Genomic DNA, 21,405 nt, shown 5'->3' with positions numbered 1-21,405 from the left:
GGTGCCCCTTAAGCGTCAGCCCGTGAGGGCGAGTTTCTGTCTGCCCCTTCCCCAGCGGTGGCCTAGTGCTTGGAACAGCGCCTGGCAGACAGGAGATGCTCAGTGAATATTTCTCAAATGAATAAAGGAATGAATGAGTGAATGAATGAATGAATGAACTCGCTGAGATGGGCGAGATCAGCGCCATTTCCCAAATGAGCAACGTGGGCTCCAGGTGGGTGCCCACAGGCCCAGAACTGCCAGCCCGGAAGGTTCTGGCGTGGGCTTGGCACTGACCCCCTGGACTCTGCCCCCAGCTGAGCACCAGACGCCAGGACGTGCCCATCACTGCTCCTCCCCGCCCTCAGAGCAGGGTGGCTCCCTCTGGCCTCTCCCCGCTGTTGGAGGCGTGGGTAGCAGCTGGGAGAACCGGCTGGGTGCTGCCCCTCCCCTTGGGCCGGGCACGGAGTAGGCACCTGGCGGGCTCCCCAGGTGGCAGACGCTGTCGCTGCGCACACCTGGCCTCTGTGCCGCCTGCTCCCTGCTCGTCCTCCCCTCCCCACCCTCACCCACCTGCCATGGACGGGCCCGCCGAGCCACAGATCCCGGGCTTGTGGGACACCTATGAAGATGACATCTCGGAAATCAGGTGAGGCCCAGACCTGGGCAGGAGCCAGGAGATCCCAGGGAAGAGGTGGCTGTTTGGGGGAGCCGGGGGCTGTGGCAAGGGTGGCCTCCAGCCACCCGCAGCCGCAGGCCTGGCCCAGACTTAGCTGGAGGGGCTGGGCTGGGCTGGGGCATCCAATGTGGTGTATAGGTCCCTCCTGAGAAGGGAGTGAGGACCCGACCGTGTTGAGTCACCAGTGGGGATGCCTGGGGCGTCCCTGCCCCTCTCCGGGCCTCAGTTTTTCTGTCTGTCAAAGGGGCCCACAAGCCCTGTGTCTCCCTGAGAGAGCAGTGGAAGACAGCAGGCAGCTTGGTGCATAGTAGTTGCTCAGGAAACACAACAGCCTGTAGTACCCAGGACACCCCATGCCAGCCCTGAAATAACGGGGGTGCTTGGGGGTGAAATGGGAGAGACTGGGATGCTGCTGAGACCCCCAGAGGGAGAAGCTGTGTTCTAGGGCACTTGGGGCCGAGAGGGCAGGCTCTGGACTCTTCAGGTCTCCTAACAGTGGTTAGGGCAGAGCACTGCCCACCTCCATGAGCTCAGCGTGACTCCCTGTTCCTGGGGATGAGTCAGACACTTTGACAGTACCTGCTTTCCAGATGGGGAAACTGAGGCTGGGAGGGAACGCAACATAACCGCAATTATGCAGCTAGAAGCAAATCTGAACCCGGACTGTCTCACACCAGAGCCTGTGGTTTCTCCTGCTCCTCACAGCCTTGGTGATGTCCCCTTTACACCCCTCCCCGTGGCTCCATCTTTTAGGGGAGCGTGCAGAGGCCCAGAGAGGGCAGGCAGCCTGCCCCAGATCACACAGCAAACTGCTGAGACAATCTCCAACCCCTCGTATCTTGCACTCTTGCCAAGTGAGACCTTCCTGGCAGCCTGGGCCCCTCCAGCCACCGTGGGCTGTGAGGAGGGAGACAACCAAGACCTGTTCTCGGCCCAGTTGCCTCATTCCTTTCTTATTTTATTTTATTTTTTTTGAAATGGAGTTTCGCTCTTGTTGGCCAGGCTGGAGTGCAATGGCACGATATCAGCTCACTGCAGCCTCCGCCTCCCGGGTTCAAGTGATTCTCCAGCCTCAGCTTCCCAAGTAACTGGGATTACAGGAGCCCGCCACCATGCCCGGCTAATTTTATTTTTGTATTTTTAGTAGAGAAACGGTTTCACCATGTTGGCCAGGCTGTTCTTGAACTCCTTGCCTCAGGTGATCCACCTGCCTCGGCCTCCCAAAGTGCTGGGATTACAGGCGTGGGCCACCACGCCTGGCCGCCTCATTTCATTCCACTGTTTCAGGCCCTCCCCTCCCCTCCCTCAGCCAGAAGCTGGGGCATGAAGAGGCCTTCCTGGGTGCCTGGGACTCTAGAGACAGGAGCAGTTCAATCCTGATTGCTGTGTGACCTAGACAAGCTTCCTGATGTCTCTGGGCCTCCTGGGCTGAGAGCGGTGACCAGGCTGGCCCAGTTCTGCTTGAGGGAGGCCCCAGCATTCTCTACTCAACATTGTCTAATCCAGACCTTCTGAGTTCTGCAATTCTTCCCTCCAGAGATAAACAGATAAGCCAGCTTGCCTCCAGGGTTCCCGCCTCTGGGAAGGCCTCACCCCCACCATAGCCAGGCACCTGGGAGACTTTTTTTATCTCTTTTTTATCAGCTGGCCCTGCCAGCTGGTCATAAAATGCCCTGAGTGACCTCGCTAAGTGGGTGACCTTGGTTTAGTCATTGACCCTCTGCAAAGCTCGGTTTCGTCATCGTGGGGGACAATAGCCCTCCCCTGCAAGACTCCTCCAGCCCTGATGGCTGCAGCGCCCTGGGGGGGTGCCCTTAGGACCTCAAACTTCCAGGCACTTCTGGAATCCCCTAGGCCTGGAAGCGTGCCTCTCCCCAGCGAGCCTGCTGGAGCATCCCCCTGGGGCCCACTTCCTTCTGGATGTGCCCCTCCCAGACCCCCTCAGATATGCCACGTACCCCCCAGATTCGCACCTCCTCCCGGGTTGCCCATCTCAGGGATGTCCCCTCCCCATCACTGGCTCAGATCCACAGGGCTTCTCCTGGCCCCGACTTCCCCCTCTGCTCGCCCCCAGCCTGTCAGTCCCCAACCCCCACCCCTGTCCCCTGACTCTCTGCCCTGGTTCTTCCTCTCGGTTGCCACAGCCCCAGCTCAGGCCTCCTCATCTCCCCCCAACCTCACCACTCCAGCCTTGGCTGTCCCAGGCTGCTCCTCCCCTCCTCCCAGACATCCAGTGAATTCCTCAGCGCCAAGCCCTCACCCACCCCACCCCCCCAGCCTCCTCACCTGCATTCCAGCTACTCTACTACTCTTTTTTTTTTTTTTTTTTTTTTTTTTTTTTGAGCCTGAGTCTGGCTCTGTCACCCAGGCTGGAGTGCAGTGGAACGATCTCGGCTCACTGCAACCTCCGCCTCCCAGGTTCAGGTGTATTACCTAATCTAATCCTCAGAGCCATCTGAGATGAACCCACTTTGACTGCTGTCATCCTGTGTCAGAGATGAGGCCCAGAGAGGTTGAGTGACTTGCCTAGGGTCACACAGCTGCCAAGCAGGGCACGGCCAGGATTTGAACCAGGGAAGCCTGACTGTTATCACGCCCTGGACAGGGAATTTAGGGATGATGAGCAAGACCAGGAAGGAGCGAGATCCAGGAGGTAGACTCAGCTCAGATGGGAGGTGAAGCGGGCACTCTGAGGTTCTAGCCTCCCGAGTAGCTGGGATGACAGGCGCGTGCCACTGCGCCCAGTTAATATTATTATTATTATTATTATTTTGAGATGGAGTCTCGCTTTGTCGCCCATGCTGGAGTGCAGTGGCACGATCTCGGCTCACTGCAACCTCGGCCTCCCAGGTTCAAGCGATTCTCCAGCCTCAGCCTCCCAAGTAGCTGGGATTACAGGCACCTGCCACCATGCCTGGCTAATTTTTATATTTTTAGTTAAGACAAGATTTCACCATGTTGGCCAGGCTGGTCTCGAACTCCTGACCTCAGGTGATCCACCCGCCTTGGTCTCCCAAAGTGCAGGGCTTACAGGCGTGAGCCACCGCGCCCGGCCTATCTACTCTATTACTTTGAATTCCCTGGCCACGCTTGTTCCCTGCCACAGTGCCTTTGCTTATCTGGCTCCTTCCTTAGGGATCCCAGAGACATCTTCTCTCTCTCTCTCTCTCTCTCTGTCTCTCCCTCTCTCTCTCTTTTGAGACAAAGCCTTGCTCTGTGGCTCACACTGGAGTGCAGTGGCACAATCTTGGCTCACTGCAATCTCTGCCTTCTGGGTTCAAGTGATTCTCTTGCCTCAGCCTCCAGAGTAGCTGGGATTACAGGCATGCGCCACCACACCCAGCTAATTTTTGTTTTTTTTTTTGTTTTTTTTGGAGATGGAGTCTTGCTCTGTCACCCAGGCTGGAGTACAGTGATGCGAACTTGGCTCATTGCAAACTCCGCCTCCCAGGTTCAAGCGATTCTTCTGCCTCAGCCTCCCGAGTAGCTGGGATTACAGGCACACTCTACCATGCCCGGCTAATTTTTTGTATTTTAGTAGAAACGGGGTTTCACCATGTTGGCCAGGCTGGTCTTGAACTCCTGACCTCAGGTGATGTGCCCACCTCAGCCTCCCAAAGTGCTGGGATTACAGGTGTAAGCCACCGCGCCCGGCCTAATTTTTGTATCTTTAGTAGAGAAAGGGTTTCACCACTTTCGGGACTTTGCGTGCACCAGCACAGTGTCCTTTGCCTGGGCTGACCTCTGCCCTCTCTCCTTCCTTTGCCAAACTTCTCAGGCGTTAAGATTCAACACAGGCAATTTAGGATTTTTGGCCAGGGGAATGAGAGAATGCAGGCAGACACCCACGCCAGGTCCCAGGTCCCTGATCACGCTGGTCTAGCTTCAGATCTGCCCCGTGGCACCAAAATATTGGCCTGTTCGTGGATAGGAAATGAATGTAGGAAATTTGTGAAAAGGACGTCAAGAATGAATGAATGAATGGAGGCTCCATTAAGCAACCTCTGAGCCGGAGCTTCCGGGATGAGTCAGGGTTAGCAGACGGGGAGGAGGGGCAGGGAGTGCTGGGAAAGGGAATGGTTGGGGCACAGGGACAGAGGTGGTTTCAGGAGAGTAAGGGGCAGCTGGGTCAGAAGAGGGCCAGCTGCAGTGGAAACTCCCCGTGGTGGGCCATCCTGCAGCAGACCTGAGTGGCTCTCAAATGGTTCGTTCTTTAAGCACCCCCAGGGAGAGAAACTATTGTTTTCAGAATACACGCATATGTGATTAAAAAAAAAAAAAAGTTGCCAGCTCAGTGGCTCACACCTGTAATCCCAGCACTTTGGGAGGCCGAGGCAGGTGGATCACTTGAGGTCAGGAGTTCAAGACCAGCCTGGCCAACATGGTGACACCCCATCTGTACTAAAAATAAAAAAATTAGCCAGAGTTGTGCCACACACCTGTAATCTCAGCTACTCAGGAGGTTAAGGCAGGAGAATCGCTTGAACCCAGGAGGCGGAAGTTGCAGTGACCTGAGATCCTGCCACTGTACTCCAGCCTGTGCAACAGAGCAAGACTCTGTCTCAAACAAAAAAAGTTGTCCTAGGCCAGGCATGGTGGCTCCTGTCCATTGCAGTACTTTGGGAGGCCAAGGCAGGAGTATCATTTGAGGCCAGGAGTTCAAGACCAGACTGGACAACACAGCAAGACCCCGTCTCTAAAAAAATAAAATAAAAACCAAACAAGGAATTGACCAGAATTTAATTCAGGATAGCAGCTCAAGGGACGGGTAGATGCCACAGGAAGGGGCCCAGAGATATCAGCAAGATGCATCGCTCAGAATGTTCTAGTTTATGGGGTTCGTTATGAATTATGCTTTAGAAATTTAATATGTGAGATCGGGCTCTGTGGCTCATGCCTGTAATCCCAGCACTTTGGGAGGCTGAAGTGGGCGGATCACTTGAGGTCAGGAGTTCAAGACCAGACTGGCCAACATGGTAAAACCCCGTCTCTACTAAAAACACAAAAATTTGCCAGGCGTGGTGGCACTTGCCTGTAGTCCCAGCTACTCGAGAGGCTGAGGCAGGAGAGTTGCTTGAACCCAGGAGGTGGAAGTTGCAGTGAGCTGAGATCGCATACTGCACACCAGCTTGGGTGACAAGATTGAAACTCCATCTCAAAAAAAAAAAAAAAAGAAATTTAATATGTGTTCCACATGGTCTTGTATGTAAAAAGGACTAAAAAAGGACAATAAGGGCTAAATTAAAATCGTAAGAGGCCGGGCCCGGCGGCTCACGCCTGTAATCCCAGAACTTTGGGAGGCCGAGGTGGGCGGATCACCTGAGGTCGATAGTTCGAGACCAGGCTGACCAACATGGAGAAACCCCGTCTCTACTAAAAACAGAAAAAAATCAGCCGGGCATGGTGGCGCATGCCTGTAATCCCAGCTGCTCGGGAGGTTGAGGCAGGAGAATCGCTGGAACCCAGGAGGCGGAGGTTGCGGTGAGTCAAGATCGTGTCATTACACTCCAGCCTGGGCAACAAGAGTGAAATTCTGTCTCAAAAAATAATTAAAATTAAAAAAATTTTAAAAAATAAAATCGTAAGAGGAAAACATTTGGCACAGGCGGTAGGCAGGATGGGCTGCTGACCCAGTAGGCTGACAAGCCCAGGATGTTATAATCCCTGTAACATCCTTGAAGTTGTTCTCAACCTGTTGAGTGCTGTCTGTATTACCTCATCTAATCCTTACAGCCGTCGGAGATTAACCCATTTTAACTACTATCATCCCCTGTAAGAGGTGAGGCCCAGAGAGGTTGAGTGACTTGCCCAGGGTCACACAGCTGCCAAGCAGGGCGTAGCCAGGATTTGAACCAGGGAAGCCTGACTGTATCACGCCCTGGATGGGGAACTTGGGGATGAGCAAGACCCGGAAGGAGCGAGATCCGGGAGGGAGACTCAGCCCAGACAGGAGGCGTAGCGGGCGCTCTGCGGTTCCAGGCGTTTCCTTGCATTCCCTGCGTGCTGGGCTACGGAGAGTGTCAAGGCCAGAGAAGCCACGCCGGCCTTTGGACCTGGGGCGCCTCGGGCAGCCAAGGAGAGCTGCGATGGCCGCTCCTCCCCGCGCTCTGATCTCGGGAGTCCCTGGCGCCGGCACCTTCTGATCTCTGCCTCTTATTGGCGGGGAGGGCGAGGAGGGGCCAGCTCTGGTTTTACAACCCCGGCCCCACCTTCCTTAGGGAGGGCTGAGCCACATGAATGATTTTATGGCCAAAGCCCTGCCAGTCACGAGGCTGCTTTTTCTTTTCTTTTCTTTTCTTTTTTTTTTGAGACAGAGTTTCACTCTGGTTGCCCAGGCTGGAGTGCAGTGGCACCATCTCGGCTGACTGCAACAGCCGCCTCCCGGGTTCAAGCGATTCTCCTGCCTCAGCCTCCTGAGTAGCTGGGACTACAGGCGTGCGCCACCACGCCTGGCTAAATTTTTGTATTTTTAATAGAGACGGGGTTTCACCATATAGGTCAGGCTGGTCTCGAACTCCTGACCTCGGATGATCCACCCGCCTCGTCCTCCCAAAGTGCTGGGATTACAGGTGTGAGCCACCGCGCCTGGCCTGAAGCTGCTTTTTCTGAGACAGGGGCTGATCAAGGGGTTTCAAACAATTAAGAAATAATAAGGCATCGCCTCCCCGCTGGGTGAGATTTGGGCAGGCAGACTAGGGAGAGGGGCTTCGGGGCCAGCGCTAGCGGATGCGGGGACTTGGGGAGAAGTGGAAAAAGATGTTCACGGTTCCCTCCTTCTCCACCCAGCCCTTGACGAGGGACTCAGCCTTGAAGAGTGAGGGACAGGATGCGTTTTCCTTTCCACTCGCTCTTTGGGGTGGGGGGAGGCAGTTGTGCCTGGTGGGCCTGTGTACGGACTGGCAGAGGAAAGGTTGGGAGTGGCGATGTTCAGAGTTCAGGACCCATTTGGTTTTGTTTTTTGGTTTTGTTTTGTTTTGTTTTGGAGACAGAGTCTTGCTCTGTCGCCCAGGCTGGAGAGCAGTGGCATGATTTTAGCTCACTGCAACCTCCGCCTCCTGGGTTCAAGCGATTCTCCTGCCTCAGCTTCCCAAGTAGCTGGGATTACAGGCATGTGCCACCATGCCTAGCTAATTTTTGTATTTTTGATAAAGACAGGGTTTCGCCATGCTGGCCAGCTGAGTTCAGGACCCATTTGGAAAGAACTAAGCAGCCCAGTTTGCCACCTGGAGGGTCTGGAGGAGGAAATGTGGGACCCAGTGGGTCACCCATGACATGGAATAAATGCCAGGCTGAGAAGGGAAACCCTTGCCTTGCCAGGAGGCCCTAAGAGAGGTGTGGCCAGTTACTTACGTGGGGACCAGAGCCCCAAGGATCTGGGAAAGTGGGGACCGTGACACCGCAGGCAAGAAAGCCTGCAGGGGCCAGGTGCCACAGCTCACGCCTGTAATCCCAACACTTTGGGAGGGCGAGGCGGGAGGATTGCTTGAGGCCAGGAGTTCAAGACCAGCCTGGGCAACATAGCAAACCCTCATCTCTCTTTAAAAAAAAAAAAAAAAAATTAAAAAGAAAAGAAGAATGCCCACAGGAAGGCAGTCCTGGGTTCGAATGCCGCCCCTATGGCTCAGGAGCTGGGACCCTCCTGGTAGAAAGGACTGCCCTCAGGGTTGAGCGTCTGTGAAACGGGCAATGACCGGGGAAGGGCCTGACCTGGGCTCGCAGCTGACTCAGCATTTGTGCTGTTTCTCTCTTTCCTCCTTCCCCAGTTCTGAGACCGCTGCTGAGCCAGAAACTCGAATGCTAGGAAGGGAGGGGATGGGTGAGGAATGATAATAATGACGAGCTTCCTGAGCATCTGCCCTGAGCCAGGCCCTGTGCTGAAGGCTGTGTGGGGATGAGCTCATTGAGTCTTCACGACAGCCCTGTGTGGTCCCAGTGTTACAATGCCCATTTTACAGATGGGAAAACTGAGGCCCCACTCATAACCCTCATGCCAGAGAAAGGAATCCAACAGGGGCTTGGAACTGCAGTCAGAGGCTGCCCCTCAGTGGCCATTTCTTCTCGGGGGGACTTGTCACCCCTATGGTTTCCATGACTCTGGCCAGCCTCCATAGATATATACCGTGAGCCCATAGGAAAACATTTTCTCGTAGCCACCTTTTTAAAAAAAACAAAAGAAACAAGTGAAATTAATTTTAATCACATATCTAATCTATCTGAAATATCATTTCCACATATAGTCAATTTCAAAAATTGTCAATGAGGCTGGGCGTGGTGGCTCATGCCTGTAATCCCAGCACTTTGGGAAGCCGAGACGTGTGGATCCCTTGAGGTCAGGAGTTCGAGACCAGCCTGGCCAACATGGTGAAACCCCATCTCTAGTAAATATACAGAAATTAGGACAGCCGTGGTGGCTCACATCTGTAATCCCAGCACTTTGGGAGGCCGAGGTGGGCCTATCATTTGAACCCGGGAGGCAGAGGTTGCAGTGAGCTAAGATCCTGCCATTGCACTCCAGCCTGGGCAACAAGAGCAAAACTCCGTCTCAAAAATAAAAAAAATAAAAATTAGCCAGGTGTGGTGGTGGGCGCCCGTAATCCCAGCTACTCGGGAGGCTGAGGCAGGAGGATTGTTTGAACCCAGGAGACGGAGGTTGCTGTGGGGCTGAGATCGCACCATTGCACTCCAGCCTGGGAGACAGAGCAAGATCTTGTCTCAAAAAAATAAATTCGGGCCCGGTGTGGTGGCTCATGCCTGTAATCCCAGCATTTTGGGAGGCCGAGACAGGTGGATCACCTGAGGTCGGGAGTTCCAGACCAGCTTGACCAACATGGAGAAACACCGTCCTACTAAAAATAGAAAAGTAGCCGGTCGTGGTGGCACATGCCTGTAATCCCAGCTACTCTGCGAGGCTGAGGCAGGAGACTCACTTGAACCCGGGAGGCAGAGGTTGCAGTGAGCCGAGATCGTGCCATTGCACTCCAGCCTGGGCAACAAGAGCGAAACACTGTCTCAAAATAAATAAATAGATAGATAAAATAAATAAATTAATTAAGATAAAATAAATAAATAATAAAGGTATGCTGGAAGGGAGAGAGAGAGGAGGTGTTTGAGAGAAAGGAGGAGAGAAAAAAGTGAAGAGCCCCAGGCGACAGGCGTCGCGCAGGGTGCGGTTCCGCGGTGTAGTGGAGCATGTGACATTCAGGGAACAAGCCAAACTGGACAGTGAGAACGGAACACTGGCAGCCCAGCTACAGCGGGACTCGGACGGGCAGGGCCTGCGATGAGACTGTCAGGCTTCAAGGGACAGAGCCAGGGACCTCGAACCTAACGTGTGTTGCCCATCAGGCAGATGTGGGTGAGATGCTCTACATCCCAGAGCCCCACTCCCTTCTTCTCCAAAATGGGCCTTGGCTGGGTGCAGTGGCTCATGCCTGTAATCACAGCACTTTGGGAGGCTGAGGCAGGCGGATCACCTGAGGTCGGGAGTTCAAGACCAGCCTGGTCAACATGGCAAAACCCCATGTCTACTAAAAACACAATAATTAGCCGGGCTCAGTGCTCACGCCTGCAATCCCAGAACTTTGGGAGGCCAAGGCAGGAGGATCACTTGAGGTCAGGAGTTTGAGATCAGCCTGACCAACATGGCGAAACCCTGTCTCTACTAAAAATACAAAAATTAGGTCAGGTGTGGTGGCTTATGCCTGTAATCCCAACACTTTGGGAGGCTGAGGCGGGCGGATCACCTGAGGTTAGGAGTTCAAGACCAGCCCGGCTAACATGGTGAAACCCCATTTCTACTAAAAATACAAAAAATTAGCCAGGCATGGTGGCACGTGCCTGTAATCCCAGCTACTTGGGTGGCTGAGGCAGAAGAATCACTTGAACCCCGGAGGTGGAGGTTGCAGTGAGCTGAGATGGCACCATTGCACTCCAGCCTGGGCAACAAGAGCGAAACTCCGTCTCAAAAAAATAAAAAAATTAGCAAAGTGTGGTGGTGTACACCTGTAATCCCAGCTACTGGGGAGGCTGAGGCAGGAGAATTGCTTGAACCCTGGGAGGTAGAGGTTGCAGTGAGCCGAGATCACACCATTGTACTGCAGCCTGGGTGAAGGAGTGAGGCTGTGTCTCAAGATAAATACATAAGTAGAAATAAAAAATCATATGAATGTTTATATGGATTTTTATTATTATTTTATTATTTATAGATCACAGTTTTACTTGTTTTGAGGATATATGCAATATTTATATAGACTTTATTTATTTATTTATTTTTTGAGACAGAGTCTCACTTCCTCACCCAGTCCAGAGTGCAGTGGCACGATCTCAGCTCATTGCAACCACTGCCTCCCAGGTTCAAGCAATTCTCTTGCCTCAGCCTCCCAAGTAGCTGGGATTACAGGCATGTACCACCATACCCAGCTAATTTTTGTATTTTTAGTAGAGATGGGGTTTCACCATGTTGGTCAGGCTTGTCTTGAACTCCCAACCTTAAGTGATCCGCCTGCCTCGGCCTCCCAAAGTGCTGGGATTACAGGCGTGAGCCACCATGACCAGCTGATATTTATATAGACTTAAAGTGTGCAGGAATTGGCAAGAAAAAAAAAAAGTTAAGGGGGAACTTTCCCTATCAGATCTTTTTTTAAAATATAAAATTTTATTAAAATAGATTTTTTGTGGAGACAGGGTCTTGCTATGTTGCCCAAGCTGATTTTGAACTCCCGGGCTCAAGCCATTCTCCCGCCTTGGCTTCCCAAAGTGGTAGGATTACAGGGGACTGAGCCACCGCACCCAGCCTCCTATCGGATCTTAAAACCTACTTTACAGCTACTACAATGCAAATCATATGATATCCACTCTGTGACCTAGCAATTCTGTTCCTAGTTATTTGCCCAAGAGAAATGAGAACGCCGGTTCCCACAAAGACAGGAACAACTGTGGCAGCTTTGGGAGTAATAGCCTGACCTGGAAACCGCCCAGAAGTCCATTAACAGAGGACTGGATCAACACATTGTGAATTTATTTATGCAGTGGAATTCTACTCAGCCGCAAACGGGAGCAAGCTCTAATGTACACACAGACACGGAAAATGTCAGAAACATTATGCTAGGTAAAAACAACCAAAACACCAAAGAACCTCTTGTGTAAGATGACAGTTCCAGAACATGCAAGACTGGGCTGATGCAATCTGTACGGTGGGGGACGTAGAGGGGTGGCCTCTGGGGACAGGGCAGGGACTGATTGAGACAAGATGCAGGCCAGGGCGCAGGCGCCGTGGCTCACACTTGTAATCCCAGCACTTTGGGAGGCCGAGGTGGGTGGATCACTTGAGGCCAGGAGTTCAAGACCAGCCTGACCAACATGGCGAAACCGCATCTCTACTAAAAATACAAAAATTAGGTGGGCGTGTTGGCACATGCCTGTAATCCCAGCTACTCGGGAGGCTGAGGCAGGAGAATCGTTTGAACATGGGAGGCAAGGTTGCAGTGAGCCAAGTTGATGCCATTGAACTCCAGCCTGGGTAACAGAGACTTCCTCTCAAAAAAAAAAAAAAAAACAAAAGAAGAGGAAGAAGAAGAAGAATACTGGGCTGAGGTGGGTTCATCGCGAAGTCAGGAGATCGAGACCATCCTGGCCAACATGGTGAATCCCCATCTCTACTAAAATACACACAAAAAATGAGCCAAGCGTGGTGGCAGGTGCCTGAAGTTCCAGCTACTTGGGAGGCTGAGGCAGGGGAATCGCTTGAACCCAGGAGGTGGAGGTTGCAGTGAGCCGAGATAGCACCACTGCACTCCAGCCTGGCGACAGAGCAAGACTCTGTCTCAAAAAATAAAAATAACAATAAAAAAGTAGGTCGGGTGCAGTGGCTCACGCCTGAAACCCCAGCACTTTGGGAGGCCGAGGCAGGCAGATCACGAGGTCCAGAGATCGAGACCAGCCTGGCTAACATGGTGAAACCCTGTCTCTACTAAAAATACAAAAAATGAGCTGGGCATGGTGGCAGGTGCCTGTAGTCCCAGCTACTTGGGAGGCTGAGGAAGGAGAATCACTTGAACCCAGGAGGCAAGGTTGCAGTGAGCCGAGATCACACCACTGCACTCCAGCCTGGGCGACAGAGCGAGACTCCGTCTCAAAAGGTGCAGTGGCCCCATCATAGATCACTGCAGTTTAGAACTCCTAGGCTCAAGCAGTCCTCCCACCTCAGCCTCCCAAAGTGCTGCAATGACAGATGTGAGCCACTGTGCCCAGATTCCTTTTTTACGTAACTAAGATATGACTTTCTATCTGTCTCCACCCTTGCTTTTCTGTTCTTTGTAATATCTCAGACATCTTGCCAAATAAATGCCACCTCCTCCTCCCAACCTGTTATTATGAAATTTTTTTGAAACTTACAAGAACATGGCCGGGTGCGGTGGCTCACGCCTGTAATCCCAGCACTTTGGGAGGCCGAGGCGGGCGGATCACGAGGTCAGGAGATCGAGACCATCCTGGCTAACACGGTGAAACCCTGTCTCTACTAAATATACAAAAAATTAGCCGGGCATGGTGGCGGGCACCTGTAGTCCCAGCTACTTGGGAGGCTGAGGCAGGAGAATGGTGTGAACCCGGGAGGCGGAGCTTGCAGTGAGCCGAGATCGCGCCACAGCGCTCCAGCCTGGGTGACAGAGCGAGACTCCGTCTCAAAAAAAAAAAAAAAAAAAAAGAAAGAAAGAAAAAAGGAGAAACTTACAAGAACAATGGAAGGATTACCCCATGAACGCCCCTATACCCACCACCACTAAAATTTGGGGTTTTTAAAATTTTTTAAATTTTTTTCTTTTTTACAGTGTCCCTTTCAGGATACACTTAAATTTTATTATACAGTACTTGTTTTATCACAGATCTTTGCATCCCTCTAGCCATCTATCAATCCTTCTGGGTTTGTTGTTGTTGTTGTTTTGAGATGGGGTTTCACTCTGTCACCCAGGCTACAGTGCAATGGCGTGATCTTGGCTCACTGCAACCTCTGCCTCCCAGGTTCAAGCGATTCTCCTTCCTCAGCCTCCCGAGTAGCTGGGACTATAGGTGCGTGCCACCATGCCTGGCTAATTTTTGTATTTTTAGTAGAGACTGTGTTTCACCATATTGGTCAGGCTGGTCTTGAATGCCTGGACTGATGATACACCTGCCTCAGCCTCCCAAAGTGCTGGGATTACAGGAATAAGCCACTGAGCCCAGCCTAATTTTTGTTTTTTTTAGTAGAGACAGGGTTTCGCCATGTTAGATGGGCTGGTCTCAAATACCTGACCACAGATGACCCGCCTCCGTAGGCCTCCCAAAGAGCTGGGATTACAGGCATGAGTCACGGTGCCCGGCCTAATCCTTACTTTTGATGCATTTCAAAGTAAGTTACAGACATCTGAATGTTTCACCCTAAACATTCCAGGCTGCATATTATTAACTACTTCAGTATTTGTTTATGGGGGTGTGTGTGTGTGTGTGTTTGTGTGTATGTGTGAGAGAGAGAGACAGAGAGATGGAGAGAGAGAGATGGAATCTCCCTCTGTCACCTAGGCTGAAGTGCAATGGCTAGGTCTTGGCTCACTGCAACCTCCACCTCCCAGATTCAAGCGATTCTCCTGCCTCAGCCTCCCGAGTAGCTGGGATTACAGGTGTGCACCACTACGCCCGGCTAATTTTTGTATTTTTAGTAGAGATGGGGTTTCGCCATGTTGGCCAGGCTAGTCTCAAACTCCTGACCTCTGGTGATCTGCCTGCCTCAGCCTTCCAAAGTGCTGAGATTACAGATGTGAACCACTGCATCTAGCTAGTGGTTTTTTTTGTTTGTTTGTTTTAATAGAAGTTTACCTACAGTAAACCACACAAATCTAAAGTGTGCTAGTTTTTTGTTTGTTTGTTTGTTTGTTTGTTTTTGAGACAGGATCTTGCCCTGTCACCTAAGTGGTACAACCACAGTTCACTGAAGCCTCGACCTCCCCAGCTCAGGCAATCCTTCCACCTCAGCCTCCCAAGTAGCTGAGAAAACAGGCACATGCCACCACACCAGGCTTTTTTTTTTTTTTTTTTTAGACGGAGTCTCACTCTGTTACCCAGGCTGGAGTGCAATGGCGTGGTCTTGGCTCACTGCAACCTCCGCCTCCTGGGTTCAAGTGATTCTCCCACCTCAGCCTCCCAAGTAGCTGGGACTACAGGCGCACACCACCACACCCAGCTATTTTCGTATTTTTAGTAGAGACGGGGTTTCACTCTGTTGGCCAGGCTGGTCTCAAACTCCTGGTGTCGAACTCCTGACCCCGTGATCTGCCTGCCTTGGCCTCCCAAAGTGCTGGGTTACAGGTGTGAGCCACCGCACCTAGCCTAAATTTTTTATTGTTATTTGTAGAGACGGAGTCTCACTATGTTGTCTAGGCTGGTCTCAAACTCCTAGGCTCAAGCGATCTTCCCACTTTGCTTCCCATTTTGGGAGCATTTGGGCTCCCAAAATGCTGGGATCACAGGCACTAGCCACCGCACCCAGCCTAAAGTGTGCTCATTTTGAGAAATATATGTACGGCTGGGCACAATGGCTCATGCCTGTAAAGCCAGCACTTTGGGAGGCCAAGGCTGGTGGGTTGCTTGAGGCCAGGAGTTCGAGACTATCCTGGCCAACATGGCAAAACCCCATCATTACTAAAAATACAAAAATTCGAGGGATGTGCCAGGCGTGGTGGCTCACACCTGTAATTCTAGCATTTTGGGAGGCTGAGGCGGGTGGATTGCCTGAGCTCGGGAGTTCCAGACCAGCCTGGGTAATATGGTAAAACCCCGTTTTTACTAAAATATAAAAAATTAGCTGGGCGTGGCGGTGTGCTCCTGTAATCCCAGCTAGTCAGGAGGCTGAGATGGGAGAATCACTTGAACCCAGGAGGCAGAGGTTGCAGTGAGCCGAAATTGTGTCACTGCACTCCGGCCTTGGTGACACAGTGAGACTCTGTCAAAAAAAAAAAAAAAAAATTAGAGGGACGTGTTGGCACACACCTGTAATCCCAGCTACTTGGGAAGTTGAGACATGAGAATCGCTTGAACCTGGGAGGTGCTAGTTGCAGTGAGCCGTGATTGTGTCACTGCACTCCAACCTGGGCGATAGAGCAAGACTCTGTTACAAAAAAAAAAAAAGAGAGAGAGAGAGAGGGAGAGATGTATGTATAACCCAAGTCCCTGTCAAGATGTAAACTCCTTTTGAGTGGCTGAATTCCAGCGCTTTTCCAGGTCCAGACTCATTTACCCCGTCCCCTATTGTTTCTGGCCCCTCTTGGAACATCATTGCCATGATCGCCCTGGGATATATTTCACTGCGCGCTTCCTCAAGGGCATCTGTCTATTCCTTATGTTTCTAGGGGGTCAGGTTCATTTGGGGATCTGGCAAATAGAACACAGTATTTAACCAGGCACGGTGGCTCACACTGGTAATCCCAGCACTTTGGGAGGCTGAGGCGGGCAGATCACGAGGTCAGGAGTTTGAGACCAGCCTGACCAACATGGAGAAATCCCGTCTCTACTAAAAATACAAAAATTAGCCAGGCGTGGTGGTGCACGCCTGTAATCTCAGCTACTCAGGAGTCTGAGGCAGGAGAATCGCCTGAACCCAGAAGGCAGAGGTTGCAGTGAGCCAAGATCATGCCTGGGCGACAGAGCGAGACTCCGTCTCAACAACAACAAAAAAAGAACAGTGTTACCCGTGTGTTGGACATTGGCTTTTAAGGTAGGAAGGACATGGCACAGGGAAAAATTCTGCCACTTCCCAGCTCTCCTGCTAGTGAGGAAGGCAGATTTAAAGAAGGCAACAGACCAGGTGCAGTGGCTCACGCCTGTAACCCCAGCACTCTGGGAGGCTGAAGTGGGAGGGTCGCTTGAGCCCAGGAGTTCAAGACCAACCTGAGCAATGTGGTGAGACTCTATCTCTACAAAAAATGTAAACATTAGCCAGGTGTGGTGGTGTATGCCTGTAGTCCCAGCTACTCAGGAGGCTAGGCTGAGGCAGGAAAATCACTTGAGCCTAGGAGACTGAGGCTGCAGTAAGCTGGGACCGCATCACTGCACTCCAGCCTGAGCAACAGAGCAAGGCCCTGTATCCAAAAAATAAAAATAAGCAGGGCATGGTGGCTTATGCCTGTAATCCCAGCACTTTGGGAGGCCAAGGCAGGAGAATCCCACGAGCCCAGGAGTTCAAGACCAGTCTGGGCAACATAGCGAGACCCCTGTCTCTACAAAAAATTTAAGAATTAGCTGAGTGTGGTGGCACACACCTGTAGTCCCAGCTACTGGGGAAACTGAGGTGGGAGGATCGCTTGAGCCCAGGAGCCGGAGGGTGGAGGTCGAGGGTGCAGTGAGCCAAGATCAAGCCACTGCACTCCAGCCTGTGCAACAGAGTGAGACTCCGTCTCAAAAAAAAAAAAAAAAAAAAAAAAGTATTAAAAAGGGCCGCAAAAGAGGCCAGCAGGATGCGGAGATGGGCAGTAATGTGCACGGGGTGGGAGGTCTCTTGCTTTCGCCAAGGTGGTCAGGGAAGACCCAAGCCCTGAAGACAGAGAAGGAGCTGGCCTTGAATCCTGTAAATGTTCCCAAACGATCTCCCTAAGAGGTTATGCCAGTCACACTCCTGCCGAGAGAGTATCTCTGCGCCACGGCCAAGGGTGAGTCATCCTGCTGAGAGGTTGAGCTGGGGACGCCTGCCCAGATGGGCTCCAAGTGAGGGAGAGCCTGGCGGGGAGAACAGCCCGGACAGAGGCAGGGCAGGGCGCCGGGACGCTGCTTGGCGCGTCCTGGGAGTGAAGCGCATTGAACCCAGCTCAGGCTGGTGGTGGGGGAGTCTTGGCAATGCTCTCTCTCCGAAGGCGAGTTGATCACAGACGCCGGCAGTGAGTCAGCGGCACCGCCAGGGCTGCTGAGAAATCCCTCCTGCTGTCCGATCGCATTCCTGGAAGGGTGGGCCGCTCAGGGCCCCCCAGCTCCAACCCCACTCAGACCCCAGAATCCCAGCAGCCCACCGCTCACTTCCTTTGCGCGCACTCTTCCTTCTGGTCCCCACACACCGCTCCCTCTCTCGCTACCTTCAGTCTTTGCTCAGATGTCGAGTTCCCAGAGGGGCCTCCCTGACGCCACCGTTCTAGCAGCGTTTAGCATTTAGATAAATGACAAATTTTAGATTAAATGTTACATAAATTTTAGGCTGGGCATGGTGGCTCACGCCTGTAATCCCAGCACTTTGGGAGGCTGAGGCGGGCAGATCACAAGGTCAGGAGATCGAGACCATCCTGAGTAACATGGTGAAACCCTGTCTCTACTAAAAATACAAAAAATTAGCCGGGCGTGGTGGCGGGCGCCTGTAGTCCCAGCTACTCAGGAGGCTGAGGCAGCAGAATGGCGTGAATCCAGGAGGCGGAGCTTGCAGTGAGCCAAGATCGCGCCACTGCACTCCAGCCTGGGCGACAGAGCGAGACTCCGTCTCAAAAAAAAAATTTTGTTTATATATATATAAATATATGAGATAAATTTTAGATAAATTTTTATCTAAAATTGCAACTCACTGGATTCAGTGACACCTGTAATCCCAGCACTTTAGGAGGCTGAGGTGGGAGGATTGCTTGAGCCCAGGAGTTTTCTTTTTTTTCTTATTTTTTAAAGAAATTGGGGTCTCGCTCTGTGTAGCCCAGGCTGGTCTTGAACTCCTGGCCTCAAGCAGTCCTCCCATCTAGGCCTCCCAAAGTGTTGGGATTACAGGCATGAACCACCATGCCTGGCCTCAAGATTTTTTTTTTTTCTGAGACACAGACTCACTCTGTCACCCAGGCTGGAGTGCAGTGACATGATCCCAGCTCACCGTGACCTCCGCCTCCCAGGTTAAAGTGATTCTCCTGCCTCAGGCTCCTGAGTAGCTGGGATTATAAGCATGCGCCACCACGCCTGGCTAATTTTGTATTTTTAGTAGAGATGGGGTTTCGCCATGTTGCCAAGGCTGGTCTCAAACTCCTGATGTCAAGTGATCCACCCGTCTCGGCTTCCTAAAGTGCTGGGATTAGAGGCATGAGCCACCTTGTCAAGATTGTTGATCACATCTGCAAAGTCCATTTGGCCATTTGTGGAACACAGTCTCAGATTTCAAGGATTAGGACGACAACATTATTGGAGGCTGTGATTCGGCCAACCACAGTCACAGAGATGGAACTACACAGAGTTTACCTTCCAAGTCTGGCTCTTTCACTCAGTGCAATGCCTGGGAGAGCCTTCCCTGTGGCTGTGGGAACCACTGGTTTGTTCTTTTTTTTTTTTTTTCTGAGGCAGAGTTTCACTCTTGTTGCCCAGCCTGGAGTGCATTGGCGCGATCTGGGCTCACTGCAACCTCCACCTCCCAGGTTCAAGTGATTCTCCTGCCTCAGCCTCCCAAAAAGCCGGGATTACAGGCGTGCACCACCATACCCAGCTAATTTTTGTATTTTATTAGAGACGGGGTTTCGCCATGTTGGCCAGGCTGGTCTCAAACTCCTGACCTCAGGTGATTTGCCTGCGTCAGCCTCCCAAAGTGCTGGGATTACAGGCGTGAGCCACCGAGCCCGGCCAGTTCTTTTTCATCGCTGAGTAGTATCGCATGGCACAGACATACTGCTGTTTATCCACTTACCCATGCAAGGACGTTTGAGCTGTTCCCAGGGTTTGGCAATTATGAGTAAAGTGGCTATAAACATGAGTGTAGATGAGGGTCAAGTGCAGATGTTTGTTTGAACATATAGGCTTCCATTTCTCTTGGACAAACACCCAGAAGGGAGAGTGACTCTGGTTTTTGCTGGTTTTTGTTTTCTGTTTTTTTGTTTTTTTGTTTTTTTTTTTTTTCTGAGACAGAGTCTCACTCTGTTCCCCAGGCTGGAGTGCAGTGGCGCGATCTCAGCTCACTGCAACCTCTGCCTCACGGGTTCAAGATTCTCCTGCCTCAGCCTCCCCAGTAGCTGGGACTACAGGCGCCCGCCACCATGCCCGGCTAATTTTTTGTATTTTTAGTAGAGACGGGGTTTCACCATGTTAGCCAGGATGGTCTCGATCTCCTGACCTCAGGTGATCCGCCCACCTCAGCCTCCCAAAGTGCTGAGACTACAGGCATGAGCCACCACACCTGGCCTATTATTATTTTTAGAGATGAGGTCTTGCTTTGTCACCCAGGCTGGAGCACAGTGGTGAGATCATAGCTCCCTGTAGCCTTGAACTCTGGGCTCAAGTGATCTTCCCACCTCAGCTTCCTGAGCAGCTGTGACTACAGGTACAGGCCACCATGCCTGGCTAATTTATTTATTTATTTATTTATTTTTTTGAGATGGAGTTTCGCTCTGTCCCCAGGCTGGAGTGCAGTGATGTGATCTCAGGACACTGCAACCTCTGCCTCCCGGGTTCAAGCGATTCTCCTGCCTCAGCCTCCCGAGTAGCTGAGATTACAGGTGCCCACGACTGTGCCCAGCTAATTTTTGTATTTTTAGTAGAGATGGGGTTTCACCATGTTGGCCAGGCTGGTCTTGAACTCCTGACCTCAGGTGATCCGCCCACCTCAGCCTCCCAAAGTGCTGGGATTATAGGCTTGAGCCACAGTGCCCAGCCTGCCCAGGCTGGTCTTGAATTCCTGGCTTCAAGTGATCCTCCTGCCTGGGTCCTTCAATAAATATTGACAAGCACCTCCCTGCTGCCACGCTCTGCTGAGAGTACTTTAGGTACATAGGCAAACAAGACAGAACAATAACAAAAAAAAAAAAAAAAAAAACACCAGATTTTTTAAATTCCCAGGCTCATGGAGCTTACTTGCAAGCGGAGAAGATGGTCAATAAACCATCAATGTCATATGTCAACTGTAGAGTAGCTCAGGAGTGAGTGACAGGTGTGATGGTAGGCAGAGCAGGGGAAGAGGGTGCAGGGGGTCTAGCTGTAAACAGGATGCTCTAGGGTAGCCCTCATGATAAGGGGTGACATTTGGAACAAAGACTTGAAAAAGGTGAGGACAAGAGGCATGAGGCACCACGCCTGGCTGCACTTGTGTTTAATGAAAACTATGATGGCTGCTGTGTGACCTTAGGGGACTATATTAACCTCTCTGGGCCTCCATTTCTTGGAGCATGAAGTGGTCATCTCACTACCCACTTCCTGAGGTTCTGGGAGAAGTCTAGGATCATGCATGTTCTTGGCATAGAGTTTCTGTACAGGTGGCTCCCCTCCTGGTGCCAGGCCTTTTCCTGGGATTGGAGGGGGATGGGCAGAGGGAATTCAGAGGTTTAAGGAGGCTGTGGCCCCATCTCCTGGGGCAAGGAGGCTATTGGTCTAGAAGGTCTGCATTTAGAGGGTGACATCTGTGCTGGGAGCGGTGGCTCATGCCTGTAATCCCAGCACTTTGGGAGGCCGAGGTGGGCGGATCATGAGGTCAGGAGACTGAGACCATCCTGGCTAACACAGTGAAACCTCGTCTCTACTAAAAATACAAAAATAAGCCAGGCGTGGTGGCACGCACCTGTAGTGCTAGCTACTAGGGAGGCTGAGGCAGGAGAATAGCGTGAACCCAGGAAGGCGGAGGTTGCAGTGAGCCGAGATCACACCACTACACTATAGCCTGGGCGACAGAGCGAGACTCCGTCTCCAAAAAAGTGAAAAAAAAAGAGGGTGATATCTGACCTGTGTCGAGGTGGAAGGAGGAGATGGGAAGGGCACTCAGAGAGTGGAAAATGGGCGTGCCTGGAGCT

At 51.9% G+C, this 21,405-nt stretch overlaps 1 protein-coding gene across 1 annotated transcript in view; it reads left to right on the top strand.

The window, feature by feature from the left end:
• The first annotated feature begins 463 nt into the window (after positions 1-463).
• Positions 464-21,405, top strand: part of SULT2B1 (sulfotransferase family 2B member 1) — a 48,327-nt gene continuing 27,385 nt past the window's right edge. The window contains exon 1 of the mRNA XM_055370101.2: positions 464-628. Within this exon, the coding sequence (XP_055226076.1) occupies positions 558-628 (71 nt within the window). The 5' untranslated portion in view covers positions 464-557. The remainder of the gene's footprint in view (positions 629-21,405) is intronic.

The sequence above is a fragment of the Gorilla gorilla genome, chromosome 20 (genome assembly GCF_029281585.2).
Source record: "Gorilla gorilla gorilla isolate KB3781 chromosome 20, NHGRI_mGorGor1-v2.1_pri, whole genome shotgun sequence".
Taxonomy (NCBI): Eukaryota; Metazoa; Chordata; class Mammalia; order Primates; family Hominidae; genus Gorilla; species Gorilla gorilla.
This window is presented reverse-complemented; position numbering and strand designations above follow the sequence as displayed.